Source organism: Scyliorhinus canicula, chromosome 5 (genome assembly GCF_902713615.1).
Source record: "Scyliorhinus canicula chromosome 5, sScyCan1.1, whole genome shotgun sequence".
Taxonomy (NCBI): domain Eukaryota; kingdom Metazoa; phylum Chordata; class Chondrichthyes; order Carcharhiniformes; family Scyliorhinidae; genus Scyliorhinus; species Scyliorhinus canicula.
Genome location: NC_052150.1, coordinates 31325196 through 31352889, shown reverse-complemented (window position 1 = coordinate 31352889; position 27694 = coordinate 31325196). Strand labels below are relative to the sequence as shown.

The 27694-nt window shown below is 46.2% G+C and overlaps 1 protein-coding gene across 1 annotated transcript in view; it reads left to right on the top strand.

The window, feature by feature from the left end:
* The window catches only part of pik3r4 (phosphoinositide-3-kinase, regulatory subunit 4), a 104535-nt gene that overhangs the window by 72280 nt on the left and 4561 nt on the right, over positions 1 to 27694 (top strand). Inside the window, exons 13-18 of the mRNA XM_038796378.1 lie at positions 3465 to 3629; positions 12303 to 12514; positions 13145 to 13276; positions 16287 to 16387; positions 22134 to 22222; positions 23662 to 23767. Of these exons, the coding sequence (XP_038652306.1) occupies positions 3465 to 3629; positions 12303 to 12514; positions 13145 to 13276; positions 16287 to 16387; positions 22134 to 22222; positions 23662 to 23767 (805 nt within the window). The remainder of the gene's footprint in view (positions 1 to 3464; positions 3630 to 12302; positions 12515 to 13144; positions 13277 to 16286; positions 16388 to 22133; positions 22223 to 23661; positions 23768 to 27694) is intronic.

The following is a 27694-nucleotide window of genomic DNA, read 5'->3' as shown; positions in this document are numbered from 1 at the left end:
TAAACCATTTCGGACAGAGATAAGGAGACACTTCTTCACACAGTGGTGAGCCTGTGGAATTCATTACCACAGGACGTAGTTGATACTAAAACTTTGAATATATTCACGAGGCGGCTGGATATAGCACTTGGGGAAAATGGGATCAAAGGCTATGGGGAGAAAGCAGGATTAGGCTATTGAGTGGGGTGATCAGCCATGTTTGTGATGAATGGCGGAGCAGGCTCGAAGGGCCAAAAGACCACCTTCTGCTCCTATCATCTATGTATCTATGTTATGAAGAGCACAATGGCCTACCTTTCAGGTGTTATACAACAGAGGCCTTAAGCACTTGTAATCAGAAACAAAGTTTATTCTACGAATTCAGCTAACATTTTATAAACACACACAGTCAGCATTTTATCAACTACAAACATAAATACCCCACACAGCTACAGTACTCTATATTTAACCCTTAATAACTTCCCTTTGCTGTTTCACTCAAGTAACAGCATCCATAAAGCAGACAATCCCTTTTACCACAAAACAGTAGGTTTGAATTCCTTCGAGAACACAGGTATTATTTGAAGTTATCAAGTGATCTTGAGACACCTTTTTAACATGCAGAGAGAGAGACTCCATGATCCTTGTGGTCTGAATACAGCTTCCAACTATCTAAACCAAAAGTAAAACTCAGAGCCACAAATAGCTTCCAACTCAAAACAAAAGTAAAAACCAGAGCCACCGTCCAGCTCCACCCACACAATGACATCGCTGTAGCCATTTGAGAAGACAAAGATTTCTTAAAGGGACATTCCCATGACAATATAGATAGTTTAAGTAAGTGGGCTAGAGTCTGGCAAATGGAGTACAATATTGGTAAATGTGAGGTCATCCATTTTGGTAGGAATAACCACAAAATGGACTATTATTTAAATAGTAAAAAATTGTAGCATGCTGGTGTGCAGAGACCTGAGTGTCTTTGTGCATGAATCTCAAAAAGTTGTTTTGCAGGTGCAGCAGGTAATTAAGAAGGCAAAAATAATTTGTCCTTCAATGCTAGAGGGGTAGAGTTTAACGTTGCACCGTATAGATTGCTGATGAGGCCACACCTGGGTACTGTGTACAGTTTTGGTCTCCTTACTTCAGAAAAGATGTACTGGCACTGGAGGGGGAGCAGAGGAGATTCACTAGGTTGATTCTGGAGTTGAGAATATTAGCTTATGAGGAGAGGCTGAGTAGGGACTGTACTCATTGGAATTTAGAAGAATGATGGGAGATCTGATAGAAACATATAAAACTATGAAGGGAATAGTTAAGATAGAAGCAGGGAGGTTGTTTCTACTGGTGGGTGAAACTAGAACTAGGGGGCATAGCATCCAAATAAGGGGAAGCAGATTTCGGACTGAGTTGAAGAGGAAATTCTTCACCGATAGGGTGGTAAATCTGTGTAATTTCCTGCCCAGTGAAGCAGTTGAAGCTACCTTGTTGGATGTTTTTAAGCCAAAGTTAGATAGATTTTTGAACCGTAAAGGAATTGAGGGTTTTGGTGAGCGGGCAGGTAAGTGGAGCTGAGTCCACAAAAAGATCAGCCACGATCTTATTGAATGGTGGAGCAAGCCCAAAGGGCCAGATGGCCTACTCCTCCTAGTTCTTGTGTTCCTAGTGCACTTAGCTAGATCTGTCCTCTTACCCATGTAATTGCCTCTTTTTAATTTGAAACACTAATCCTGGAACCAAATGCAAAATTGAGTGATATTACTATCATGAAAGAGAAGTGGAAGGCCTAAGGCCAGATGGATTTGAAAGCGAAATGGGTGACTTAACAGGAGGAGATGAAGAAGAGTAATCAACTAGCATTGTGATGACACAATGCTGCGCCCCCCCCCCCCACAATAAAATGGAAGAAGAAAGAACAAGGCGTGTGATCACCAAATTATAGATAGGATATAAATATAACCATGCATTGTTATGAAAGCTAGTGTACTTTATGACATCCATTCTCTTTCTACCACCAGCTTGATGCAATTGTTTCTGCTTTAACTCTTTCCCCCCCCCCCCCCCCCCCCCCCCCCCCCCCCCCATACACACACAAAAAGTCTTCACAGAAAAACTGCATAGGAATTGCTCAGAAGTTTAAACTTCTGTTGGTCAATTATCCTGCATCTGAAGCAATCCAAAACTATTTGGATGGTACTGCCTCTCTTGGCAGAATAAGAAAAGTGAGAAGGATTGCCCATGGTATGGACCCTCACGATAGCAGGATTAAAATCAGTTCTCACTCCAGGGTACAGACCCCCTCCCCCCAAACCTCCTTAACTACACTCCATCCCATTTCACCCACTCTATACTTTCTGCAGTTGCCCTCTCCTGTCAAAATGGCCTGGATCTTTAAACTTGGTTTATGGCAGCTAGTGCTTTATAAAGGGGGGGCATGGCTTCACTTCCCTTAAAGCTATTGCCCTACCCATAAAGGCCTCCAGACGCACTTATGTTGTACATTTCTCAGATGGCTTGGGTTGGAAGTCCAGGTGAGATGTAATGCCAGTCTGGGATCAGTGAAAAGGAGAAGAGTGACAATCCTACAGTAATTAACACACTGCAGAAGATTTGGCCTTCTATCTTTTGGACATTTTTTTGTAATAAAGCTGGTGTAAACTTGTGGTGTTTACTAATCAGCTTAGTATAATTTATTTTCGTTTTGCCAAGCATATGTTTTTCAAATGTTTCTTTACTGTTCTTAAAAAAAACAAAAAAAAAAAATCTGTGACACATCATTTTGATATTAATTACTCATTTTTGACAAATTGTGCATCTGAGGGATATTTATTTGGAGATATAGAAGAAACTTAATTTACATCGCAATGTGTTCCAAAAGCTCCTGGGTTGCACTGTATGGAAAATGCTTGTGATTTAAGACATTGTGCTTCAATGTTCCTCTCTTCCCTGATTGGTAGGGACCTAGGCAGAGAGCACTTGCTGTTTCTTTTGCTCCCAACAATGCAGTGGTGGCTTGATCTAATTTGTCTGGACAGATTGTACTTTGTTATTTGATGAATGTTATAAATGTGTTGTGTGACTGAAGACTGGGGTATGTTTTTCTAACATTCTTGGATGGGGATAGTAGTAAGCTATTCAGCCCCTCAAACCTGTCCTCCATTCAATTAGGTTACGGTTAATTCCATCTACCTACTTTGTTCCATAGTCCTTAATGCTCTTATCTAATTTTTTTAAAATCCGACAATCTTGGCCTTAAAATGTCCAATTCACCAAGCTTCAACAGCTTTTTGGGGAGAGTTCCAGATTTCCAGCATTCTTTGAGTAAAGAAGTGCTTTGTTCAGAATTGTTGCTGATATCGTCAAGTTTACATCTCATTATTCTGGGCTGAAACAAATTGGCAGTTTTCTGAAGAGCCTATTTTAGTTATTTAGTTCTAAGTGGAATGCTGTGAATAATTTTCAATTACTGATTTTATCTTTATCTGTAGGTCAATCTTGACTTATTCTCGGATTGGAGGAAAAATCAAAACTTTGGCCTTCTGCCAGGGCTCCCATTATCTCGCTGTTGCTTCAGACAATGGTACCATCCAGCTGCTTGGAATTGAGGCCAGCAAACCTCCAAAATCACCTAAAATACATTCTCTTCAGAGCAGGTACACGTTATGTAAAATTATTTTAAAAAATCATATTAAATCATCCAAAGATGAATGAAAAGATTGAATTTTCTATTTGCTAAAATGAAGAACCAGTTTTTCTGCACTTTTTTATTTTGCTCAGACTTCTATTTTAAGAGCAGAAAAATTCTTTGTGTCCATTAAATCTTTTTCACAAATTCTCTTTGGGATCCAGTATAAAAACAAATTCAGTGTAATTGTAGTCCATGGTTTATAAAAATGACTACTCTTGTGTTATTTTGCTTTATTCCCATTTAAACATTGATTGTTTTTATTCTACAAATCCTGCAGTATTTGTAGACCCGGTGCTATTTCCTCTTGTAAAAGTACATACTTATCTGTTTTTGTTTCAGCATTAATGGAGACATCATATACTTCAGATTCCATGGGCGGCATTCTCCCCTACCTGGCGTGACGGAGGGTGCCGGAGTAGGGGAGAGGCGCCAACCACTCAGGGGTCGCGGCTCCCCAAAGGTGGGGAATTCACCCCACCTTTGGGGGCCAGCCCCGCGCCGGAGCGGTTTGCACCAGAAGACTGGCGCAAACACCCGGCGCCGTCGGTAGCAGGGCTGGCCGAAAGGCTTTCGCCGGTCAGCGCATGCGCCGGCAGTGACGTCAGCGGCAGCTGGCCGCTGCCGGCGCATGCGCGATGCTGGGTTCTCTTCCGCTTCCGCCATGGCGGAGGCCGTGGCGGCGCGGAAGGAGAAAGAGTGCAGCCAGGGCACTGGCCCGCAGTCTGAGCGGGGGGCCCCGATCGCGGGCCAGGCCACCGTGGGGGCACCCCCCGGGGTCCGATCGCCCCCCCCCCCAGGACCCCGGGGGCCTGCTCGCGCTGCTGAGCCTGCCGTTCCAGAGGTGGTTTAAACCTCGGCGGCGGGAGAGGCCTCCCAGCGGCGGGACCTCGGCCCATCCGGGCCGGAGAATCACCGCAGGGGCCGCTCCGATCGGTGGGGCGAGATTCCTGCCCCCGCCACTTCCCGGGTGGCGGAGAATCTCCGACCCTGTGTGGGCGGGATTTTAGGTCCCCCAGGCGATTCTCCGACCCTGCGTGGGGTTGGAGAATTTCGCCCCATATAAAATGCATTTTGTAAATCAACCTTTTGGTTTTATGTAGCAGTTTTAAATGCCCTAACGTGCTTCACTAGGCATTATAACAGAAAATAGTGCAAAACCAAATGAGATACCGAATCACAAAGCTTTTGAGCAGATAAACAAGAGTATGGCCAAGGTGGTGCGTTGTAAGGGTGAAAATCAGCTAGCAGATGGAACGTTTTAGGGAGGGAAATTCTGAGCTTCAAGCCTAGGCAGCTAGCATGCGCAGCCACCAGTGATAGTGGATTTCATATCAGGATGTTTTGAGAGTCCAGAATTAGAAGAGCGTGGGTATCTCAAATAGCTTTGTGATGTCCCGTAGTCATCAAACGGATAATTTTAGGATTGGTAAATATGAGGTTATCCATTTTGGGATACATCTGATATGTTTGTGAAAATCTAGAAACACTGAAGATCCAAAAACATCCAAGGGTATTAAGTTGTAAATTGGGGAAATGGGAGGGAGGAATTCAAGAAAATTGCTCTCACCAGGGAAGGGGGACTGAGCAAATTGTTGGAGCTATGAGCTTACAAGTCCATGGGTCCTGATGAGTTTTGTCCTAGAGTCTTAAAATACATGACCAATGACAGTTGATGGATTGGTTTTCATTTTCCAAAATTCAGGATATTCAGGGAGAGTTCCATATAATAGAAAATGTAACTCGGGTACACGTTATGTAAAAAGGGATGGAGACAGAAAGCAGGAATCAATATGCCAGTTAGCTTAGCATCTGTCATGGGGAAATGGTTGAAGCTATCATTAAAGATATTGTAGCAGGGCATTTAGATAAATTCTAAATAATCAGGCAGAGTCAACATGGTTTTGTGAAAGGGAAATCCTGTTTAATCAATTTATTGGAGTTTTGAAGAAGTAATGTGCTGTGGATAAAGGGAAATCGGTGGCTATACTGTACTTGGATTTCAAAAACGCATTTCATAAAGTGCCACATCAAAGGTTATTACGGAAAATAAGAGCTCCTGGTATGGGGGCTGCACATTGGCATGGATAGAAGACCTGAGTATGGGTCATTTTCTGATTAACGAGATTGTAACATTTGTGTGCCACAGGATCAGTGCTGGGGCCTCGGCTTTCTAAAATGTATGTAATTGGCAAGGCTGAAAAGACATACAGAAATAGGAGCAGAAGGAGGCCATTCAGCCCCTTGAGCCTGCTCCACCATTCAATAAGATCATGCCTGATTACCGTAGATTCTTGTTAGGCAAGGAAATCAATCTATCTCCTTCCTAAAAATATTCAATGACCCAGCCTTCTGAGACCATGTGTTCCAAAGTCGCACAACTTCTCTAATTTTCTTCTGATAATAATAATCATTGCTTGTTGCCACAAATAGGCTTCAATGAAGTTACTATGAAAAGCCCCTAGTCACCACATTCTGGCGCCTGTTCGGGGAGGCCGGTATGGCAATTGAACCCGCACTGCTGGTCTTGTTCTGCATTACAAGCCAGCTGTTTAGCCCACGGTGTTAAACCAGCCCCTTTGTCCTAAAAGGGGACCCCCCCTCTCTTAATTTTAAAATGATGTCCCTTAGTTCTGGCGTAGTCACAAGAGGAAACATCCTTTCCATGTCCACCTTGTCAAGACCATTTGGGATCTTGTACAATTCAATCAGTTCATCCCTCACTCTTCTAAACTCCAGTGGAAAAGAGCCCTGTCTGTCAAACCTTTCCTCATCTGACCACCCGCTCATTCCAGGTATCAATCTAGTAAACCTCTGAATCACCTCCAATACATTTACATCCTTCCTTAAATAAGGAGACCAAACCGCATACACTACTAATGCCCTGTACAACTGACACATTACATCCTTTTATGTTCAGTTCCTCTCATAATAAAGGATAGCATTCCATTAGCCTTCTTGATTACCTGCTTTAGCTGCATACTAATGTTTATGACACTAGGGTCCCTCTGCACCTCAAGCATTCTACTATCGTTCTCCATTTAAGTAATACTCTGTTTTTAATCTTCCTGCCAGAGTGAGCAACAGTTTCCACATTATACTGAATCTACCAGATTTTTACCCACTCACTCAACCTATCTATATTTGTGTTCAACCTCCTTATGTCCTCTTCTCAATATACTTCCTTACTTATCTCTATATGCTTTCTTACCTATCTTTATGACATTTGGAAATTTAGCTACCATACGTTTGCTCCCCTCATCTAACTCATCGATATAAATTGTAAAAGTTAAGGCCGCTGTGGGGACTTCTTGTCAAATCCTGCCAATCAGATAAAGGCACATTTATGCATACTTTGTTTTCTGCCCGCCAGCCAGCCTTCTATCCATGTTACTGTTTGCCCCCCCCACACCATCAGCTTTTGTTTTCCATAGTAACCTTCGACGTGGCACCTTATCAAATGCCTTCTGGAAATTCAAAGTAGCGTATATCGACAGGCTTTCCTTTATCCACAGTGCATGTTACTCCATTAAAGAACTCTACTTCCGGTGGCGGCAGTGAGCTGATCAGTTGCGCAAAAGGTGGCTCCCACTTGGAGACTTGGTTTTTGGCCCTTTTTACCTGGAAAAAGGGTGTTTTGGTGGGAAGTAGCATAAAGCAAGTGATGTTTTTTTCTCCTCCGATGTGGGATATCGGCTGTTTATAATACAAGGCTTAAATCTAACAAAGCCACCGTTCAACATTCAGAGGACCCTTGTGGCGCAGTGTGGACCTCACCAGATTGTCGACGCCCTCTGAATTGCCAACAGAGTAGTTAATGGAGTTCATCGTTGATGATTCAGAACCACAGGCTGAAGAGGACCTGTCCAAGGTGATTGAGGTGGAAATAGGTTACTCTTCGCGGGGCGATAGAAAGGGTGGAGCAGCGGCAGGAGTGGCAGGGTGCAACGATTCAGAAGATGGAGAAGGGTGGTCTCTGATCATAGCGACTGGATTATGAGACGGATATCAATGCTGGCAGAGGCCCACAAAGCTTTTGAAGGCCATGATGGACGACCGAGAGAATGGATCCAGGCATCAAAGCCTGAGGATAGTTGGACTAGTGGAGAGAATCTAAGGTACAAGGACCACCGAATACATGGCCAAGATGCTTTGTAAGCTGGTCAGGGAGGGGATTTTCCTGAAATCTCCGGAGGTGGATCGGGCCTACCGATTGCTGAGCCAGAGGCCGAGAATCCGGGATCCACCACGGGTGGTAAAAGTTCAGTTGCATGAATACTTGGAGAAGGAGCAAATCTTAAAGTGGGTGAAGACCATGCAAGACTGTAGCTGGGAGGGTCACTCCATACGTTCTACCAGGACATTGCCACTTCCAAACATCAAGCGGCGCTTTAACAATGCCAAGGCAGCATGCAAGGAGAAATGTCCAATTTGGGATGCAGTACTTGGCCATTTTTGTTGGGCCCAAAACCGAGGCAGGCCTGGATTTGACTGGATTGCTCTACAAAGTGGATATGGCAGATCCTAATAGAGAGGGTGTTTAGAAACCCCGTCAGGATGATTATATGGAAAGTGAGGAGGCTAAATGGTCCAGTCAAAAGATCCTGGGTGTTTGTGCATTGACGAGCTTGAAAGCTGATGTAATCTTCTTGCAGGAGACTCATTTGACGGTTAGGGATCAGTCAAGGCTAAGGAAGGGATGGGTGGGGCAGGCATTCCATTGAAATTTTGATTTGAAGTCGTGAGGGGTTGTGAGCTTGTTTAATAAGAGGGTGGCCTTCAGAGCAACCTCTATGTTGCTGGATCCTGGGGGAAGATTTGTATTTGTGATGGTAAGTGGCAGTAGTCTTGGTCAACATTTACACTCCCATTTAGGCTGGCATGGATTTTCTAAAAAGAAAAGACGTTGGCAGCCTTCCCGGACCTCTGCTCTCATCAGCTGATCATGGGTGGTGATTTGAACTGCGTGTTGAACCCGATGATGGAGAGGTCGAGCTCCGGGGATGGCAAAAGAGATGATGGTGTTCTGCTTACTTTGGTGCCGAGCTCTTACAGACTGCGCAGAACTTGACCTACCTATGTTGTTGGTACCTGCATGAACTACAAAAGCTATATCCTCCTCTTCCCACTGCAAGCTTCTCTCCAGCCCTGAGCAAATGTCTGAATCCTGGCACTGAGCATGGAAACTTGCCCTCTGGACTCGCCTGCTGAAAACAGTGTCAATCACCACACTATACCCACCCCTATGACAGCTTCCTGTAACATGGTGCCATGACCAGTCTGCTCATTCATCTTGCAGACCTTGCTTTTGTCTACATTTGTTGTGACCACCTAAAATCTGACAATTGCGAAGTGTGGAGCTTCTCTAATACGGTTTGCTCGGCCCCTTTACTTTCCTCACTCATTGTCATATCCTCCTGTCCATCGCTTCTGTCTGAAACTGAGGACCTCCAGGTATTACTTCCCCTCTCTTATGTTGCGCAGTATCTGCGGTTCAGCTTCCAGATCAAGAATCCTAATCCAGAATTTATCTAACTGCTGACACTTTCTACAGACATGTTTGCCATTGGTGGCTTTGCTGTCCAAAAGATCCCACATTCCACAGTTGCAACATAACACTGTCTGGCCAGTGTTAATTATGTTAATTAGTTAATTTAGTTTAATGCCTTAATTTGGAATCACTTCTATATATATTGAAATTTATTGTGTTTCTTAAAGCTAGTACCACCTACAACTAAAATTTATATGATTCTTAATTGCACAAGTTCCCAATAAATTGGACCAGGTATTTAAATATAAGTGAGCAAAACAAACAAAATACTCATTAATCATCACTTACCTAGTTGCCTATGACTCCACACTGCATTTTGAGACCCAACAACACCACCACCATCCAGCAGCTGCTAGCTCTTTTAATTCCCCGATCCTGCCAAAGGTATGGTTGCTAAATTTATTGCTGAGACCAAGATTGGTAGAAAGGCAAGTTGCGAAGAGGACATGAGGAGGCCACAAAAGGGTAGATAGGATAAGTGAGTGACAAAGATCTTTTGGAGGATATTGTGGGAAAAGGTGAAATTGCCCATTTGGCAGGAATAATAAAGAAACGGGGAGTGGGGGGAAGCGCGGGTGGGTGGGGGTGGTTGGCTCTCCCGAACTTTATAAATTTCTACTGGGCGGTGAATATAGCGATGGCCAGGAAATGGGTAGTGAGTATGGGGTCGGCATGGGAGCGGATGGAGGCAGCCTCATGTAAGGGAACGAGTTTGTGGGCACTATTGACGGCACCTCTGCTGTTCTCACCGACCAGGTACTGCACAAGCCTGGTAGCCGTGGCAACCCTGAGGGTGTGGGGACAGTGGCGTCAGCACATGGGGCTGGAGAGGGCGTCGGTGTGGGTACCGATATGTGGAAACCACCAGTTTCTTCCGGGGGTGCGAGGTGGGGCGTTTCAGGGGGGCAGCGGCGGGGATCAACAAGTTTGGGGATTTGCCTATAGATGGGGGCTTTACGTGCTTGGAAGAGTTGGAGGAGATGTTTGAGCTGCTCGGTGGGAATGGATTCCTTTACTTGCCGGTGAGGGACTTTGTGTGGAGGCAAGTATCGACCTTCCTGCACCTGCTGCCCCAGGGGGAAGGGACTGTATTATAAATCTATAAAGAGCTGATGGACTGGGAGGAAGCCCTGATAGGGGAGATGTAGCGGAAGTGAGGAGAAGAGTTGGGTTGGGAGTTGGAGGCTGGGTTATGGGAGGACATCCTGAGGCGAGTCAATGCATCCTCATTGTGTGCCAGGCTTAGCCTTATACAATTTAAGGTGGTCCACGGGGCACATATGACTGTGGCCAGGATGAGCAGGGTTTTTTGAAGGTGTGAAGGGTAGGTGTATGCGGGTGGGCCCACTAATCACGTCCGTATGTTTTGGGTATGTCCGAACCTTGGAGATTTTTGGCAGGGATTTGCCGACATTATGTCAGAGGTACTGAGGTACCTTTGCCTCCCTAGTAACCCAGAGACAATTTTGCTCGCATGGAGGGACTTGGAACCCACAAAGCCGGGGGGTATGGGTTAGTGACAGGGCTGGGTTTCTCAGGCTTGAAAAGATTAAATTCGCCTTGAGGGGCTCAATGCTCGGGTTTGCCCGGAGGTGGCAGCAGTTTATCAACTTCTTTGGAAAGGACTGAGGTGTCAGTGGGGTGGTGGTGGGAGGGGGAGGGTTAAAAAGAGGAAGCATGGGGAGTTGGGTAAGGTGGGGGCAGGCTGGTGAGGAATTGTTGGAGTGTTGTTTATGTAAGCCATGTTGGCTGAATTTTGTTTTTCTTGATGTGTGGTTGTTTATTCTATTAAAATTTATAATATAAATGCCTCCATAAAATATTTTTCAAAACAAAATGAGGTACTGAAAGTAAAAATTATGAACTGATGACCTTTCGGCTACACCTGGGTGTGCCAAACTAGGGAAGCCAATGCATTCATGGTACAATCTGTGGCAGATTATGTCACTATGGTGACTTATTATCTTTTTCTCCGCAGAAAGGAAGACAATTGCACCTGTAACATGTATGCCAGATTTTTTAATCATTGAATTGCTAGGTGTTTATATAGACTGATTTAATACTGTTTTTCTTTTAGTTCTGGCTTTAGCATGGTTAACCTCTGCGATGGTGTAAGCACAATAGTTGCATGTGAATTTTTATCAAGACGTCCAAACAACTAATTTCTTTTAATAATGCATCACTTAAATAATTGCATTAAAAAGGAACAAAAGAGTTAATTGCTTAACACAGTAACCGTCGTGTAAAATGGGAAATGGACCCTCGTGATATACCTCTGAAAATTTGATGCAGTTTTTAATGGAAAGTTTTTTTTGTTATAATTAGCCTATAACCCATTAGCTGTGTACATTACTCAATGTTTAACGTAGCCCTGTGGTTTGTAAAGAAAATTGCCAATTATTATGTCCCTTTTACACGTAGATACACTTGATAGTCATGCATTAAACATGCACTAATTCATGTAATCAATTTGGACTAACCGCCTTTTTATGCATCTTTATGCACTTTTATGCATCTTTATGCACTTGTTTAATTTATTAATACTAGAAGTGGATGGGTACACTGTCTTTCATCATCAACATCTTCTAATCTGAATCAAATTGTTCTTTTATCTTAAAGCTGCAATTGTATTAATATAACATTTAACATTATGGAGAGCAGCAATTGTATTCCTGTGTAATTTCTCGCAACTGAAATTAAGCATTTCTAGATGCGTTTCATTTCATCTCATTGCTGAAAAAGTTAATTGGAATTAATTCAATATAACTATATGACAACCACTGTAAATCTAAATCAGATAAAATTGTTATACTTTATCCACGGTTTCAGTTTAAGCTGTTGTTGATTTTTCTGTGGTAACTTAACTCAATTTTCAAAGTGCGACCTAAAGTAGAAGGGTAAAGGTTTAGTTATTTATAAATACATGGTGTAATCTCAATTTTGGAGGAGAGATTTCAGGTTCAAAAAACCATTTCATTACTAAATCAATCTTCTTGCTAAGTATTGCTGGTACTTTACATAACAGATTATAAGCAACTAACCACGGCATTGACATTCACACAAACAAATCTTGTTATCTTGTTTTCCAAGAGCTTTGGATCAGAAAGAAGATGGTTGTGTGGTGGATATTCATCATTTTAATGCAGGTGCACAGTCTGTTTTAGCTTATGCAACTGTAAACGGTTCTTTAGTTGGCTGGGACCTGAGGTCATCAACAAATGCCTGGACATTAAAGCATGATTTGAGACTTGGACTCACAACTTCCTTTGCTGTAGATATACATCAGTGCTGGTTATGTATAGGTAAGTATTATTTTCCATATTTATTTTCCAAGTTTGTGTTCTGTACTGAAGGGTGTTTCAGTAATGTTTACGTAAGGAATGACAAAATGTATCTGTAATGAAAACTACTAAAACTCTGCAGATAAATTTAACTTGGCTTATTTTGCAGTTAAACATGATCAGAAATGTTGGACGGGATTCTCCAGTACCGCAACCATCTGCTTCTTGGCGGTGTGCCGTCCACTGGCGGCGAAATTCTCTATTCCCGCCACTTCTCAATGGATTTCCCATGACACCACCCCATGCTGCTGGAAACCCGCAGGCAGGCGAGTGCTGCCAGCGGGAACAGAGAATCCCAATGCCCGTTCTTTATAGTTCTTTTTGTGTGTTTTTCTTCTAAGTTAATAGATATTCTTTATTAATTGATCACAAAATTCCTACCTGGTTTGCATATCTTTTCTCACAGTGTACCAAATTGAAAATATACAGCACTAAGAACCGCTGTTCCAAGTTGCCCCTCTGGGTTTTGGAATACCCTTGCATTTAACATTAGCAGGGTTCTTAACAAAATTGGAGTAAGTGAGAATTTTGAGTGTTTTAAAATGGAAATGCTTGCTATATTTGTTTTTGTAACTAGTTTATTTTTAAAAGGTACAAGTAACGGCACCATGGCTTGTTGGGATATGAGATTTCAGTTGCCCATTTCAAGTCACTGTCACCCAGCAAGAGCTCGCGTTCGACGTCTACTTATGCACCCTCTATGCCAGTCATGGGTCATTGCAGGTAAATTCAATGCATCATTCCAGTTAATTGTGGTTTATTACCTTTCCCTCTCCTAGCTACTATGCTTGTGCAATGTGGAGCAACCACGACCATTGTGAAGTTCTTGCCTGGTGTGTACCGCAAAATGCCTCCAGACGTGTTCAAGCACCTGAAGCTCACCTTCAGCATGCCATGATTTGCTCCATAAGACATCTGATTGTCAGATGGCTTTCATTATATAAAATGTCTACCATATCATTGTATTGCTCCTCATACCTCATTGCTTGGCATCATGATGGTTGTTGTCAGCTGCAATTGAATGGGTATTCTTTGACTTTGAGCAGCCAAATGGTAAGTCTGCTTTGAAGTGCTGGGAGATCAGGGATTTTGGACTGCTGCATGATGAAGACATCATGGCAGCTGCTGGGTATCTTTTGCACTCCTGGATAAACATGCATCTGTGACCTCCCTGGTGCACTTTTGTGCGGAGGTCTGGGCGATGCCACAAAGATCACCAATTGAGCCTTGAAAGGAGTCACTGGCATTGAGGTTCAGAGCAGCTGTGACCTTCAGTGTGACAGACAGTGGGTGACCTCTGGGTACGTGTAACGCCAATTCCTGGAGAACCTGGCAAAGGTGAGCAACCATCTCCCTGGATATCAAGAGTCTCCTTGCACTTGTCTCACTCACCTCCAGGAACGTCAGTCGCTGTCTATAAGCACTGAGACGATTGATGTTGCCTCCGCGCAACCACAATCGGGACCAGCCTCAGGCTGCTGAACAACCTTTGTGAGGACACCGCTGCAACGATACATATCTTGGATGCAAATGCTGAAGGCAAGCTTGGAATTCAAGGCATGAAGAGCTCAGTGCGAATGGTTAACTTGTGAGCGGCAATCAGTGACACCAGCATACATCACAGCTAAGTACCTGGGCATAATTGTTTCATCTATCAAAGCTAAGGAATAATGGGCAAGTGGGATCCTACTCAGACAGAATCTCACATTCACCCCAAGCCCGAACCTTCCCTCGGGAGCCAGAGCCCCTGAACCTGAACAGCCTCATGAAGTGCCCTTTTGCACTGTGCGGAAGGGTTACTTGTCAGGGATGCTGCTGCGCTCCCATCTTCCTGCCCATTGCCTGGACACGATGCAATCCGGCCGTGAGAGCTCCCAATGGAGGTCCCTTTACAGAGGAGTCCTCCTCGTCATCAGGGGCCTGGGCTAGAGTGTGTTGCAAACGACAGTCTCATACAACCGATACTTGCACAGGTCCATGGACTTCCCTGATGCCTGCGTTTTTGTGGCCATGTGGAGTTTGTGGACCAAGAGTACACAGATTGTGGTAGACTGTGGCCCCTTTTTCAGTTTCTTCAAACCTTGTTGTTAGTTTTTTTTTTGTTAGCACTTGAGCCCCATGCTCCTGATCTATGGACACCCAGTGCGGAGAGGGGCGTGGAAGGAAGAGGACCTCATTATGAACCTGCACTTAGGTTTGGCAAAACCCAACAAAAGTCCAGGCAATGGGCGATTTGGGGGGGGTAATCCGACCCAACTGTCTGCCTCTCTAACGCGGCTACGTTCACGGCTGTGCATCCCTGGAGAGCGAGCACGCAGTGTTCACCGGCACCATTGAGTACTTACCAGCCCCCTTCCCTGGGGACTGGGGTGCCTTGTCGATCCTCTTAATCACATGGCAAAATGTTTTAAGGTAATTTGCTTTTGGTTCAGGCGGTATCCCTTTAAAGGGCTGCCTTTTTAAATTGACCCTCAGTTTTTTTTGATTTAAAAAAAAAATCTAATATTTGATTTGCTCTAAAATAAACCTCATGTATCAAGCAAGGGTGAGCTGATCAAGCTGAGGGTCTCCGGCTCCCAAGGGAAGGTTCGGGTCTTGGGGCCGGTGTGAGATTCCGTCCAAGCAGGAACCCACTTGTCTACTAACATTCCTGAGCTTTTGATGAGCCAATTATGCACAGGTACTTAGTTGTGATATATGCTAATTGCACAGTCATGCCTCCATATTAAACATAACTTCATCAGATGACATCAGTGGTAGCCCCCTGCCTCCGAACGTTGTGGATTCTACAAGCCCTGGGCTGTGGACACCCACCCAATTCAGCTGCCCACGGATCCCGGCCCAGTGCCAGGGCCTCTTTAGACGGCACAGGCCCTTTGGGTGCAGATTTCAGTCTCCGGGTGAGTGAGACTTGTGGCCTGGTTTCCCTCTTACTGAAATGCCCCACATCCCCTTATGGGGCCAGATCATACCACCCTCTGAGTCATGCAAATGGCGGTCCCACCCAGCCCCGCTTAGGCACATAGCCTTCGCCCATTGTGTTGCCTTCCCTTGCAATCCCCACGGATCAGCATTAAATACACACAAAACACCCCCCCCCCCCCCCTTCAGCCACTCTCCACGGAATGTCTCTTTCCCCCCCCCCCCCCCCCCCCCACCACGAATTCTTGAGTGCACCCCCTTACCATTGCCTTGGAGCTGACCAATGCCCTTTCTTCCCATGGGCACCCTGGTGTAAAGTGGCGAACCACTCCTCGCTGATGATGTCACCAAGTTCCTGTTTCTAAAACCCTGCTGTAAACTGCACAGGTGTAATGTCATGCCAGCGAGCAGGTCTGTCCGTTAATGATATGATAATACTTGTAAATTAGGTTCTATTCCTTCCTGGGTGTGAACCTAGTTAAGCCACTGGTGGGGGTAAGGGGACATTAGGAACACAAGATCTCACCAGTATGATTTGTGATTTTTTTTGACTCGTAATATTTTGCACCCATGTTGCAACTTGCGCTCGCGGCAAATAGTGCAAAATCACGGCTGTTGTGTTTCTGTTTTTCTAATTTTATGTTTCTATTATTTTGGCACTTGTTTTGAGGCCAGTGAAAATGTTGTAAATAACAGACAAGCATATTTGAAAAACTTATGTATTGAATTTATACCATGTCATTGTAAATATGGGAGTCTGGCCTGCTGAAAAGTGATTATCACACTTGCCTATTTTGACATACTTATTCAGCTGTCCAAGGAAATAATGAAGTGTCAATGTGGGACATGGAAACTGGAGACAGGCGATTCACCCTTTGGGCCAGCAGTGCTCCACCTCTCTCTGAAATGCAGGTTTGTGGCTAAATCATCAAACTTTTAGTTTAGATTAATTCCTATTTATGCCTTCTGATTAATAGATTAATTTTGCAACCATTTGTTAATCGAAGTTAAGGGCAAAAGTGCTAGTCCCTTTAAATTGCCATTGTGGTAAATTGCTTTTTCTTGTACCCTCTTCTACCACAACCTTTTTCAATTTTAATAATAAATGGTCATGATCGAAGACTCTCTCAAAGGAGATATTTTGAAATGTAGTTTTACTCCCTCTGGAGTTACAGTGTCATGCCACATAAACAGTACTTTGGACTGAACTCCCGGACAACTCTTCCATCAAATATACATAGAACCTTGCTTTGCGCATATGAAAGCGAGACAGCCTGAGTGAGTGAGAGAGCCAGAGTGGGGATTGGAACTTGGTAATTCGGAACAGTGTGGTAATTCGATGCAAAGTGGGAGAGGAGGTGCTTTTTTCCTCTTTTTGGTTTGTTTTCTTCTGGCTTTGTAACTAGTAATATACAGAGAGACCCAGAGTGCATCCTGGGAAGGTAAGTAATACAAATATCTTTTCAAATTGTGGGGGGGGGAGAAAAACTGAAGTGACATCACAGTAAATCTGTGACCTGTTTGGCTGGTAGGGTAACTGTTAAATTTGAGAAAGAAAACATTGCAAAAAAAACTAATTAAAACTTATTAACTAGGTAGAGGAGTAACTAAACCCGAGGGCAGAGATTAGTATTTAGCATTTAACTTTACAGTAAAAATCTATCACCAGGGCCATATAGCTAATTGTAACTTAATCTTACAATAATTTAAGTATTTATTTTAAATTAATTAAGTAGTGCTCAAATGTCACTCTGCGGGGTGCAGTGCTCTAACTGAGATATGTGGCAGATCTGTGACGCTTCAAGCATTCCAGTCGACTACCTCTGCAGCAAGTATAACCAATGGCAGCTCCTCGCAGACCATGTGGTTTGGTTGGAGCAGCAGTTGGATGCACTTAGGAGCATGCGTGGAGGGGAGGGGGGGGGGGGGGGGGGAGATAGCTTATCAGGGGAAAACAACTGGAACCAGAACAGTGGCACCTGTGGCTACTGGCTCTGTTGTTCAGCAGGAGAGGGCAAAGTGCAGGAGAGCGATAGTTATAGCAGACTCTATAGTAAGGGGCACAGATAGGTGCTTCTGTGCAAGTGAAAGAGATTCCAGGATGGCATGTTGCCCCCCTGGTGCCAGGGTCCAGGTTGTCTCTGAGCGAACACAGGAGATCCTGAATGGCGAGAGGGTGAACAGCCAGAGGTTGTAGTACACGTAGGTCCTAACGACATAGGCAGGAAGAGCTACGAGGTCCTGCAGAAGGATTTCAGGAAGTTAGGCAGCAAGCTAAAACGCATTACCTCTCGGGTTGTAATCTTAGGATTACTTCCTGTGCCACGTGCCAGCAAGGCTAGAAATAGGAGGATAGTGTAGCTAAACACGTCGCTCAACCAGTGGTGTAGGAGGGAGGGTTTCAGATTTCTGGACCGTTGGGACCTCTTCCGGGCAGGTGGGACCTGTACAAGAAGGACAGGTTGCATCTTAACTCAAGGGGCACTAATACCCTGGCTGGGAGGTTTGCTAGTATCACTCGGGAGGATTTAAACTAGTATGGCAGGGGCGTGGGAACCAGAGCGTTAGCTTAGAAGGTGTCATAACTGAAGGGGAAATAGAGAACAAAATAACAGAACAGCACCATCCAGGCAGAACAAAGAAGGTGACAAGTGTGAGAAGGGAGGTGGCCAATGCAGGACTAAGGGTATTGTACCTGATTGAGCGCAGTATACGGGAACAAGGTAAATGAGCTTGTTGTGGGCATCACAGAGACGTGGCTGCAAGGGCATCAGGGTTGGGATCTACATATACAAGGATATGTCTCCTATCTAAATTACAGGCAGATGGTCAAAGGGGGCGTGGTTGCATTGTTAGTAAGGAATGAAGTTAAATCGATAGCAAGGAGCGATAAGATCAGGAAAATCGCTTATTGTCACAAGTGAGCTTCAAATGAAGTTACTGTGAAAAGCCCCTAGTCACCACATTCCGGCGCCTGTTCGGGGAGGTTGGTACGGGAATTGAACAGTGCTGCTGGCCTGCCTTGGTCAGCTTTCACAGCCAGCGATTTAGCCCTGTGCTAAACAGCCCACAGAAGATTCCCCTTCTGTGGGTAGAATTGAGGAATCGCAAAGGTAAAATGATCCTGATTGGAGTTATGTACAGGCCCCCTATCAGTAGTCAGGATGTGGGGCAGAAAATAAATCAGGAGGTAGAGAAAGCATGTAAAAAAGGCAACACCACAATACTCATGGGGGACTTCAATATGCAGGTGGACTGGGAAAATCAGGTTGGTAGTGGATCCCAAGAAAAGGAATTTGTGGAATGTTTTTAAGAGATGGGTTTTTTGGAGAGTTTGTGGCAGAGCCCACTTGGGAACAGGCAATTCTGGATTTGGTGATGTGTAATGAGGCCGACTTCATTAGGGATCTTAAGGTGAAGGAACCCTTGGGGAGCAGTAACCACAATATGATAGAATTTACCCTGCAGTTTGAGACAGAGAAGCTGGAATCAGATAAAATGGTATTACAATTAAATAAGGGTAACTACAAAGACATGAGGGAGGAGCTGGCCAGAGTTGATTGGAAAAGGAGCCTAACCGGGAAGACGGCGGAACAGCAATGGCAGGTGTTTTTGGGGTTGTTCGGGGGGCACAGCAGAAATTCATCCCAAGGATGAGGAAACATGCTAAGGGAAGACAAGGGAAGTCAAGGACAGCATTAAAGAAAAAGCATACAAAGTGGCGATGGTTAGTGTGAAGCCAGAGGATTGGGAAGCCTTTAAAAGCGAGCAGGGGATAACTAAAAAAGCAATAAGGGGAGAGAACATGAAATATGAGTGCATTCTATCTAGTAATATAAATGAAGATAGGAAGAGTTTATTTCAATATATAAAAAGAGAGGCAAAAATAGACATTGGAGCATCGAAGACGTGGCTGGATAAATAATAATAGGAAGACACCAGTGGGATGCCAGAGCTCCAGGAAAATCAGGGGGCAGAGGTGAGTACAGTGGCCATCACGAAGGAGAAGATTCTGGGGAAACTAAAAGGTCTGACGATGGATAAGTCACCTGGACCAGATGGACTATACCCCTGGATTCTAAAAGAGATAGCTGAGGAGATTGTGGAGGCATTGGTGGTGATCTTTCAGGAATCACTGGAGGCAGGAAGAGTCCCAGAGGACTGGAAGGTGACGAATGTAACACCACTCTTTAAGAAGGGAGGGAGGCAGAAGACAGGAAGTTATAGGCCAGTAAGCCTGACTTCGGTCATTGGTAAGATTTTAGAGTCTGTTATTAAAGATGAGACCGCAAAGCACTTGGAAGTGCATGGTAAAATAGGACTGAGTCAGCACGGCTTTGTCAAAGGGAGGTCATGTCTGAAAAATCCGTTAAGAGTTCTTTGAGGAGGTAACAAGGAAGTTAAACAAAGGAGAACTAGTGGACGTGATTTAGTTAGATTTCCAGAAGGCCATTGACAAGGTGCCGCATAGGAGATTGTTAAATAAATTAAAAGCCCATGATGTTAAGGGTAAGATCCTGGCAAGGATAGAGGATTGGTTGACTGGCAAAAGGCAGAGTGGGGATAAAGCGGTCTTTTCAGCATGGCAGCAGATGACTAGTGGTGTGCCTCAGGGGCCTGCGCTGGGATCACAATTTTCACAATATCCATTAATGATCTGGAAGAAGGTACTGAAGGCATTGTTGCTAAGTTTGCAGATGATACAAAGATCTGTCGAGGGACAGGTAGTATTGAGGAAGCAAGGGGGCTGCAGAAGCACTCTCCTGCAGACAAGCTAGGAGAGTGGGCAGTGAAGTGGCAAATGAAATACAATGTGGAAAAGTGTGAGGTTATGCACTTTGGAAGGAGGAATTTAGGCAGACTATTTTCTAAATGGGGAAATGCTTTGGAAATCAGAAGCACAAAGGGAGTTGGGAGTCCTGGTTCAGGATTCTCTCAAGATTAACGTGCAGGTTCAGTCGGCAGCTAGGAAGGCAAATGCAATGTTAGCATTCATGTCAAGAAAACGTCTGAGGACTCTGGGTCTGTACTCGGAGTTTAGAAGGATGAGAGGGGATCTTATTGAAACTTGCAAGATACTGCGAGACTTGCGTAGAGTAGATGTGGAGAGGATGTTTCCACTTGTAGGAAAAACTAGAACCAGAGGCCACCACCTCAGACTAAAGGGACGATCCATTAAAACAGAGATGAGGAGGAATTTCTTCAGCCAGAATGTGGTGAATCTGTTAAACTCTTTGCCGCAGAAGGCTGTGGAGGCCAAATCACTGAGTGTCCTTAAGACAGATAGATAGGTTCATGATTAATAAGGGGATCAGGGGTTATGGGGAGAATGGGGATTAAAAGAATATCAGCCATGATTGAATGGTGGAGCAGACTCGATGTGCCGTGTGGTCTAATTCTGCTTCTATGTCTTATGGTCTTATGATAAAATATGTCTGTCCATGTGTGTCCACATTGAAAAACTATACCGAAAAATTGCAATTACAAGTTTATCTACTATTATTTGAAAATTGTCACTTCTCCAGTGGCAGATCTGAGGATTGAAAAAAATGCACGAGAGGCCAGAATCGGAGAATTTACAGTGCAGAAGGAGGCCATTCGGCCCATCGGGTCTGCACTGGCCCTTGGAAAGAGCACCCTATTTCAGCCCACGCCTCCACCCTGTCCCTGTAACCCAGTAACCCCACTTAACCTTTTAAAAACTAAGGGCCAATTTAGCATGGGCAATCCACCTAACCTGCACATCTTTGGACTGTGGGATGAAACCGGAGCACCCGGATGAAACCCACGCAGACACGAGGGAAAAAGTGCAAACTCCACACAGTCACCCGAGGCTCAAATTGAACGCTGGTCCCCGGAGCTGAGACAGCTGTGCTAACTACCCAAATAAGAGAGATTGTGATTTGGGACTGGGGAATGTTTATGGGGTTGGGAATAGGTGAGGCTATGAAAAGATTCAAGCATAAGAGTATAAATTTATAAAATTTATAATTATAAGCATTAAAGTATAAATTTGACATGTTCTAGTTTGGTGAGCACAGTGTTGATGGTTAATGGATGAGATAAGCTCAACGGGAAGCAACTGTATTCGGGGATGTAGAGCAGATTCAGTTGATTCAATCATCTGCTCGTCCTCCAGCTTTGCTTTTGTTCTGAACTCTGTGCAATAGCATGGCAGATCACCTGGCTTTGCACAGTGGGCGAAACAGCTGGCTTGTAATGCAGAACAATGCCAGCAGCGCGGGTTCAATTCCAGTACCGGCCTCCCCGAACAGGTGCCAGAATCTGGCGACTAGGGGCTTTTCATAATAACTTCATTGAAGCCCACCTGTGACAATAAGCGATTATTATTATTATATCCGTTTGTATTTATTTAAATGTGGAAAAATCACTGCATTTGTATTACAAAGAGGCTAGACTGTAATGTTGATGAGCAGAACAGAAGATCTGTGATTTCAAGGTCAAATTCAATTCAAAAGTAGTAATTTTGGACTCTCAACTTTAAAGTATTTATTTCCATGGATGCCAGTTTGGAAGAGTTTTTCTAGAATATTTCTGCTTTTATTTCAGATTTTCAGCACACACTATTTTGCTTTTATTTTCTCTTGATTTCAAGCTCTAATTGTATTTTATTCACTTTTTTTGTTTTATTGTTTAGCCTTCAACACACAGCGTCCATGGAATCTACTGCAGTCCAGCAGATGGAAATCCTCTGCTACTAACTGCTGGATCAGATATGAGGATAAGGTGATGTACTTTGGATAGAATTGGGGAGGGTGGGTTTATTTTGTTTTGTCAAAGGTGGCAGATCTTTTTCATATTTGAAATGTCTAGCATCACTTTGTACATATTGGCTGTATTTTGGAAGCCTGCCAGAGACAGATGAATCTGGAATATCTGCTTGCATCTTCCTGCCTCCAGGCCAGTTTGTGGAGGGGGGCCTTGCAGGATGACAGCTACCCATCTGCAGGTTAGCATAATTAAAAAAAAAAAATTATATTAAGACCAACGATTAGAGGCCAAATGATGCCTGGAGATGACCTGCTGATGACCGGAATGGGGGCCAGCGCATGAAGATCAATTTGAGGCCATCCCACATCTACCATACCTACATGTGAAGTACTGCCCCTTTCACACTGGTGACCTGGGAATCATGGCCATTTCTTGCACACTTCCAACTTCAGATGCCTTCCCCCTCTGTTAACTGCATTGATGGGCTTCAATGCTCAGTGGCCTCCTATGGCCTTCTAGCCATTCCTTTGAAAATTGTGACTTCCCCAACCCAAATGTGATCCTTGCAAAGGGGTCACCAAACCGAAACAAAAATCCACCCCATTGCATCTCGCATCACCCATATTGCAGGAAATGAAGGTACTAATTATGTTTGCTGCTGTACTTCTAAGGTACTGGAAACCGGTCAATAAGTTGCCTCCAATTCCCTGAACTTTACTCTTCGCTAGCAGATTGCTGCAATTCAGATGCCTTCTGGCAGCCTTATAAATAAAATACCCATAGACTTTTCCCTGTCCATTATTTTTGGCACCGCCTTTTAAAAAGGAAAATAAAGGCATGATTTAGCCTTTACAAATTCATGCTGGTTGTCTGCTAATTGTTCTATTACTTTATTCTTGCACTGGTAAATTTCCGACAAATGTTAGGCTAACTAGTTGCAATTTTCTTGATTTTCCACTTTCACATTTGCTAAATAGCAGAATGATGGGCACAATTTTGCAATCTTTTATTAATTTGTTCGCAGGATCGCAGTGTTGCTGGCTAGACCAGCATTTTTATTGCCCAGCCCTAATTGCCTTTGAGATGGTGATGAGAAGCTGCCTTGAACGACTGCAGTCCTTATCGTGTAGGGACACCAACACTGCTGTTAGGCAGGGAGTTCCGAAATGTTGACCGAGTGACAGTGAAGGAAGGGTCATTTAGTTTCTAAGTCGTGGTGGTGTGTAGATGGAGGGGAACTTCCAGGTGGTGATGTGCCCATGCATCTGCTACCCTTGTCCTTCTAGGTGGCAGAACTCGTAGGTTTGGAAGCCATTGTCAAAGGAGCCTTGGTCAGTTGCTGCAGTGCATCTTGTAGCTGGTGCATTCTGCCGTCACTGTGTCGGTGGTGGAGATGATGCATGTTGAAAGTTGTGGATGGAATGCTAATCAAGCGGGCTCGTTGTCTTGAATAGTGTCAAACTTCTTGTGTTGTTGGAGCTGCATTCATCAGTACAGGGTAGTCCATCATTCTCCTGTCTTGATCTTGTAAATGGTGGACAGGCTTCGAAGAGTTCGGAAGTGAGTTACACTCCACAAAATTCCCAACCTCTGACCTGTTGTAGCTGTTGTATTTATATGGCTGGTCCAGTTCAGGATCTGGTTGATGATGTTATGATACCCCAGGCTAGGGTGTGGTCAATTCCAGCCCCCCTTGACCTGGAGTCGCAACACAATTGAATTAACCAATAATTGTAGAAAAATACCCAAAGTCTTTGGTCCTTGGTTGCCTATTAATTACAATCACCAAGTTTGTAAATTTAAGCACAATTACTTTTACTTGTAACAAGAACTATAATGAAACATTCGGCAAATGCAACTGATTAACTATTATGTAATTCCTAATCCACCACATCTTACCCAAGTCTACATATATATATATATATATATATATATATATTAACAATATATATACACACACGCGACAGACAAACATAAGGGTGTAAAAATAATAATGAAAGAGATTAAAGTATTTGGCCGCATTTTAGCTAAATGGGAACCAAGTCCCATAGCGAGCGCGTTTAGCCGCACGTTTCCCGGCACTCTCAGCACTGAGAAACACATGGCTATAGAACGCTACTCATGTTAAATAAGGTGCCTCAGTGGGCAACGCGCGGTCAAGGCTGCACAAAGACCCGTTTTCTACACCGAGGAGCTCCGCTCGCAGGAACTCCTCAGTGTAGTGAGAGATCGGGATACTGTTTTGAAATGGCTTCCCGATCTCCAAGGCCGCTTATGCAAAGCCTGAACCCTGGCCCAATGCACTATAAGAGGGTCTCTTCTGCTCCCCCCACCACCACCACAAACAACTGCGCAGGGCATCCTGGCTCAATCGGCAGCAGACAGAAAATGCCACCTTCGCAGTGCCAACCTGGCACCCTGCAGTGCCCCTGCTGGAACCACCTTAGCAGTGCCAGGCTTGCACCAAGGTGGCACCAGCAGTGCCAGGGTAACACCCTGCCCAAAGGGCATGTAGCTGGGGGCCAATCCGCTGGGTGACCCCCATGATTGCCATTTCATCTGGTTCCTGTCCATCTCGCCTCTCTCTCCCTCTGGGTCTTTCCCTCTGGGTCTCTCGCCTCTGGGTCTCTCACCTCTGGGTCTCTCGCCTCTGCCTCTCTTGGTCTCTCGCCTCTGCCTCTCTCGCCTCTGCCTCTCTCGGTCTCTCGCCTCTGCCTCTCTCGGTCTCTCGCCTCTGCCTCTCTCGGTCTCTCGCCTCTGCCTCTCTCGGTCTCTCGCCTCTGCCTCTCTCGGTCTCTCGCCTCTGCCTCTCTCGGTCTCTCGCCTCTGCCTCTCTCGGTCTCTCGCCTCTGCCTCTCTCGGTCTCTCGCCTCTGCCTCTCTCGGTCTCTCGCCTCTGCCTCTCTCGGTCTCTCGCCTCTGCCTCTCTCGGTCTCTCGCCTCTGCCTCTCTCGGTCTCTCGCCTCTGCCTCTCTCGGTCTCTCGCCTCTGCCTCTCTCGGTCTCTCGCCTCTGCCTCTCTCGGTCTCTCGCCTCTGCCTCTCTCGGTCTCTCGCCTCTGCCTCTCTCGGTCTCTCGCCTCTGCCTCTCTCGGTCTCTCGCCTCTGCCTCTCTCGGTCTCTCGCCTCTGCCTCTCTCGGTCTCTCGCCTCTGCCTCTCTCCTCTCTCGCCTCTGCCTCTCTCGGTCTCTCGCCTCTGCCTCTCTCGGTCTCTCGCCTCTGCCTCTCTCGGTCTCTCGCCTCTGCCTCTCTCGGTCTCTCGCCTCTGCCTCTCTCGGTCCTCTCGCCTCTGCCTCTCTCGGTCTCTCGCCTCTGCCTCTCTCGGTCTCTCGCCTCTGCCTCTCTCGGTCTCTCGCCTCTGCCTCTCTCGGTCTCTCGCCTCTGCTCTCTCGGTCTCTCGCCTCTGCCTCTCTCGGTCTCTCGCCTCTGCCTCTCTCGGTCTCTCGCCTCTGCCTCTCTCGGTCTCTCGCCTCTTCCTCTCGGTCTCTCGCCTCTGCCTCTCTCGGTCTCTCGCCTCTGCCTCTCTCGGTCTCTCGCCTCTGCCTCTCTCGGTCTCTCGCCTCTGCCTCTCTCGGTCTCTCGCCCTCTCTATCTCTCTCGCCTCTCTCTCTGCCTCGCTATCTCTCTCGCCTCTCTCTCTGCCTCGCTATCTCTCTCGCCTCTCTCTCTGCCTCGCTATCTCTCTCGCCTCTCTCTCTGCCTCGCTCTCTCTCTCGCCTCTCTCTCTGCCTCGACTCTCTCTCTCGCCTCTCTCTCTGCCTCGCTCTCTCTTTCGCCTCTGTCTCTGTCTCGCTCTCTCTCTCTCTGCCTCTGTCTCTGTCTCGCTCTCTCTCTCGCCTCTGTCTCTGTCTCGCTCTCTCTCTCGCCTCTGTCTCGCTCCTCTCTCTCGCCTCTGTCTCTGTCTCGCTCTCTCTCTCGCCTCTGTCTCTGTCTCGCTCTCTCTCTCGCCTCTGTCTCTGTCTCGCTCTCTCTCTCGCCTCTGTCTCTGTCTCGCTCTCTCTCTCGCCTCTGTCTCTGTCTCGCTCTCTCTCTCGCCTCTGTCTCTTGCCTCTGTCTCTCTGTCTCTCGCCTCTGCCTCTGTCTCTCGGTCTCTCGCCTCTGCCTCTGTCTCTCAGTCTCTCGCCTCTGCCTCTGTCTCGCTCTCTCTCTCGCCTCTGTCTCTGTCTCGCTCTCTCTCTCGCCTCTGTCTCTGTCTCGCTCTCTCTCTCGCCTCTGTCTCGCTCTCTCTCTCGCCTCTGTCTCTGTCGCGCTCTCTCTCTCGCGCTCTCTCTCTCGCCTCTGTCTCTGTCTCGCTCTCTCTCTCGCCTCTGTCTCTGTCTCGCTCTCTCTCTCGCCTCTGTCTCTGTCTCGCTCTCTCTCTCGCCTCTGTCTCTTGCCTCTGTCTCTCTGTCTCTCGCCTCTGCCTCTGTCTCTCGGTCTCTCGGTCTCTCGCCTCTGCCTCTGTCTCTCGGTCTCTCGCCTCTGCCTCTGTCTCGCTCTCTCTCTCGCCTCTGTCTCTGTCTCGCTCTCTCTCTCGCCTCTGTCTCTGTCTCGCTCTCTCTCTCGCCTCTGTCTCTGTCTCGCTCTCTCTCTGTCTCGCACTCTCTCTCGCCTCTGTCTCTGTCTCGCTCTCTCTCTCGCCTCTGTCTCTTGCCTCTGTCTCTCTGTCTCTCGCCTCTGCCTCTGTCTCTCGGTCTCTCGCCTCTGCCTCTGCCTCTGTCTCTCGGTCTCTCGCCTCTGCCTCTGTCTCGCTCTCTCTCTCGCCTCTGTCTCTGTCTCGCTCTCTCTCTCGCCTCTGTCTCTGTCTCGCTCTCTCTCTCGCCTCTGTCTCTGTCTCGCTCTCTCTCTGTCTCGCTCTCTCTCTCGCCTCTGTCTCTTGCCTCTGTCTCTCTGTCTCTCGCCTCTGCCTCTGTCTCTCGGTCTCTCGCCTCTGCCTCTGCCTCTGTCTCTCGGTCTCTCGCCTCTGCCTCTGTCTCGCTCTCTCTCTCGCCTCTGTCTCTGTCTCGCTCTCTCTCTCGCCTCTGTCTCTGTCTCGCTCTCTCTCTCGCCTCTGTCTCTGTCTCGCTCTCTCTCTCGCCTCTGTCTCTCGCCTCTGCCTCTCTCCTCTGCCTCTGTCTCTCGGTCTCTCGCCTCTGCCTCTGTCTCTCGGTCTCTCGCCTCTGCCTCTGTCTCTCGGTCTCTCGCCTCTGCCTCTGTCTCTCGGTCTCTCGCCTCTGCCTCTGTCTCTCGGTCTCTCGCCTCTGCCTCTGTCTCTCGGTCTCTCGCCTCTGCCTCTGTCTCTCGGTCTCTCGCCTCTGCCTCTGTCTCTGTCTCGCTCTCTCTCTCGCCTCTGTCTCTGTCTCGCTCTCTCTCTCGCCTCTGTCTCTCGCCTCTGTCTCTCGCCTCTGTCTCTCTCCTCTGCCTCTGTCTCTCGGTCTCTCGCCTCTGCCTCTCTCGGTCTCTCGCCTCTGCCTCTCTCGGTCTCTCGCCTCTGCCTCTCTCGGTCTCTCGCCTCTGCCTCTCTCGGTCTCT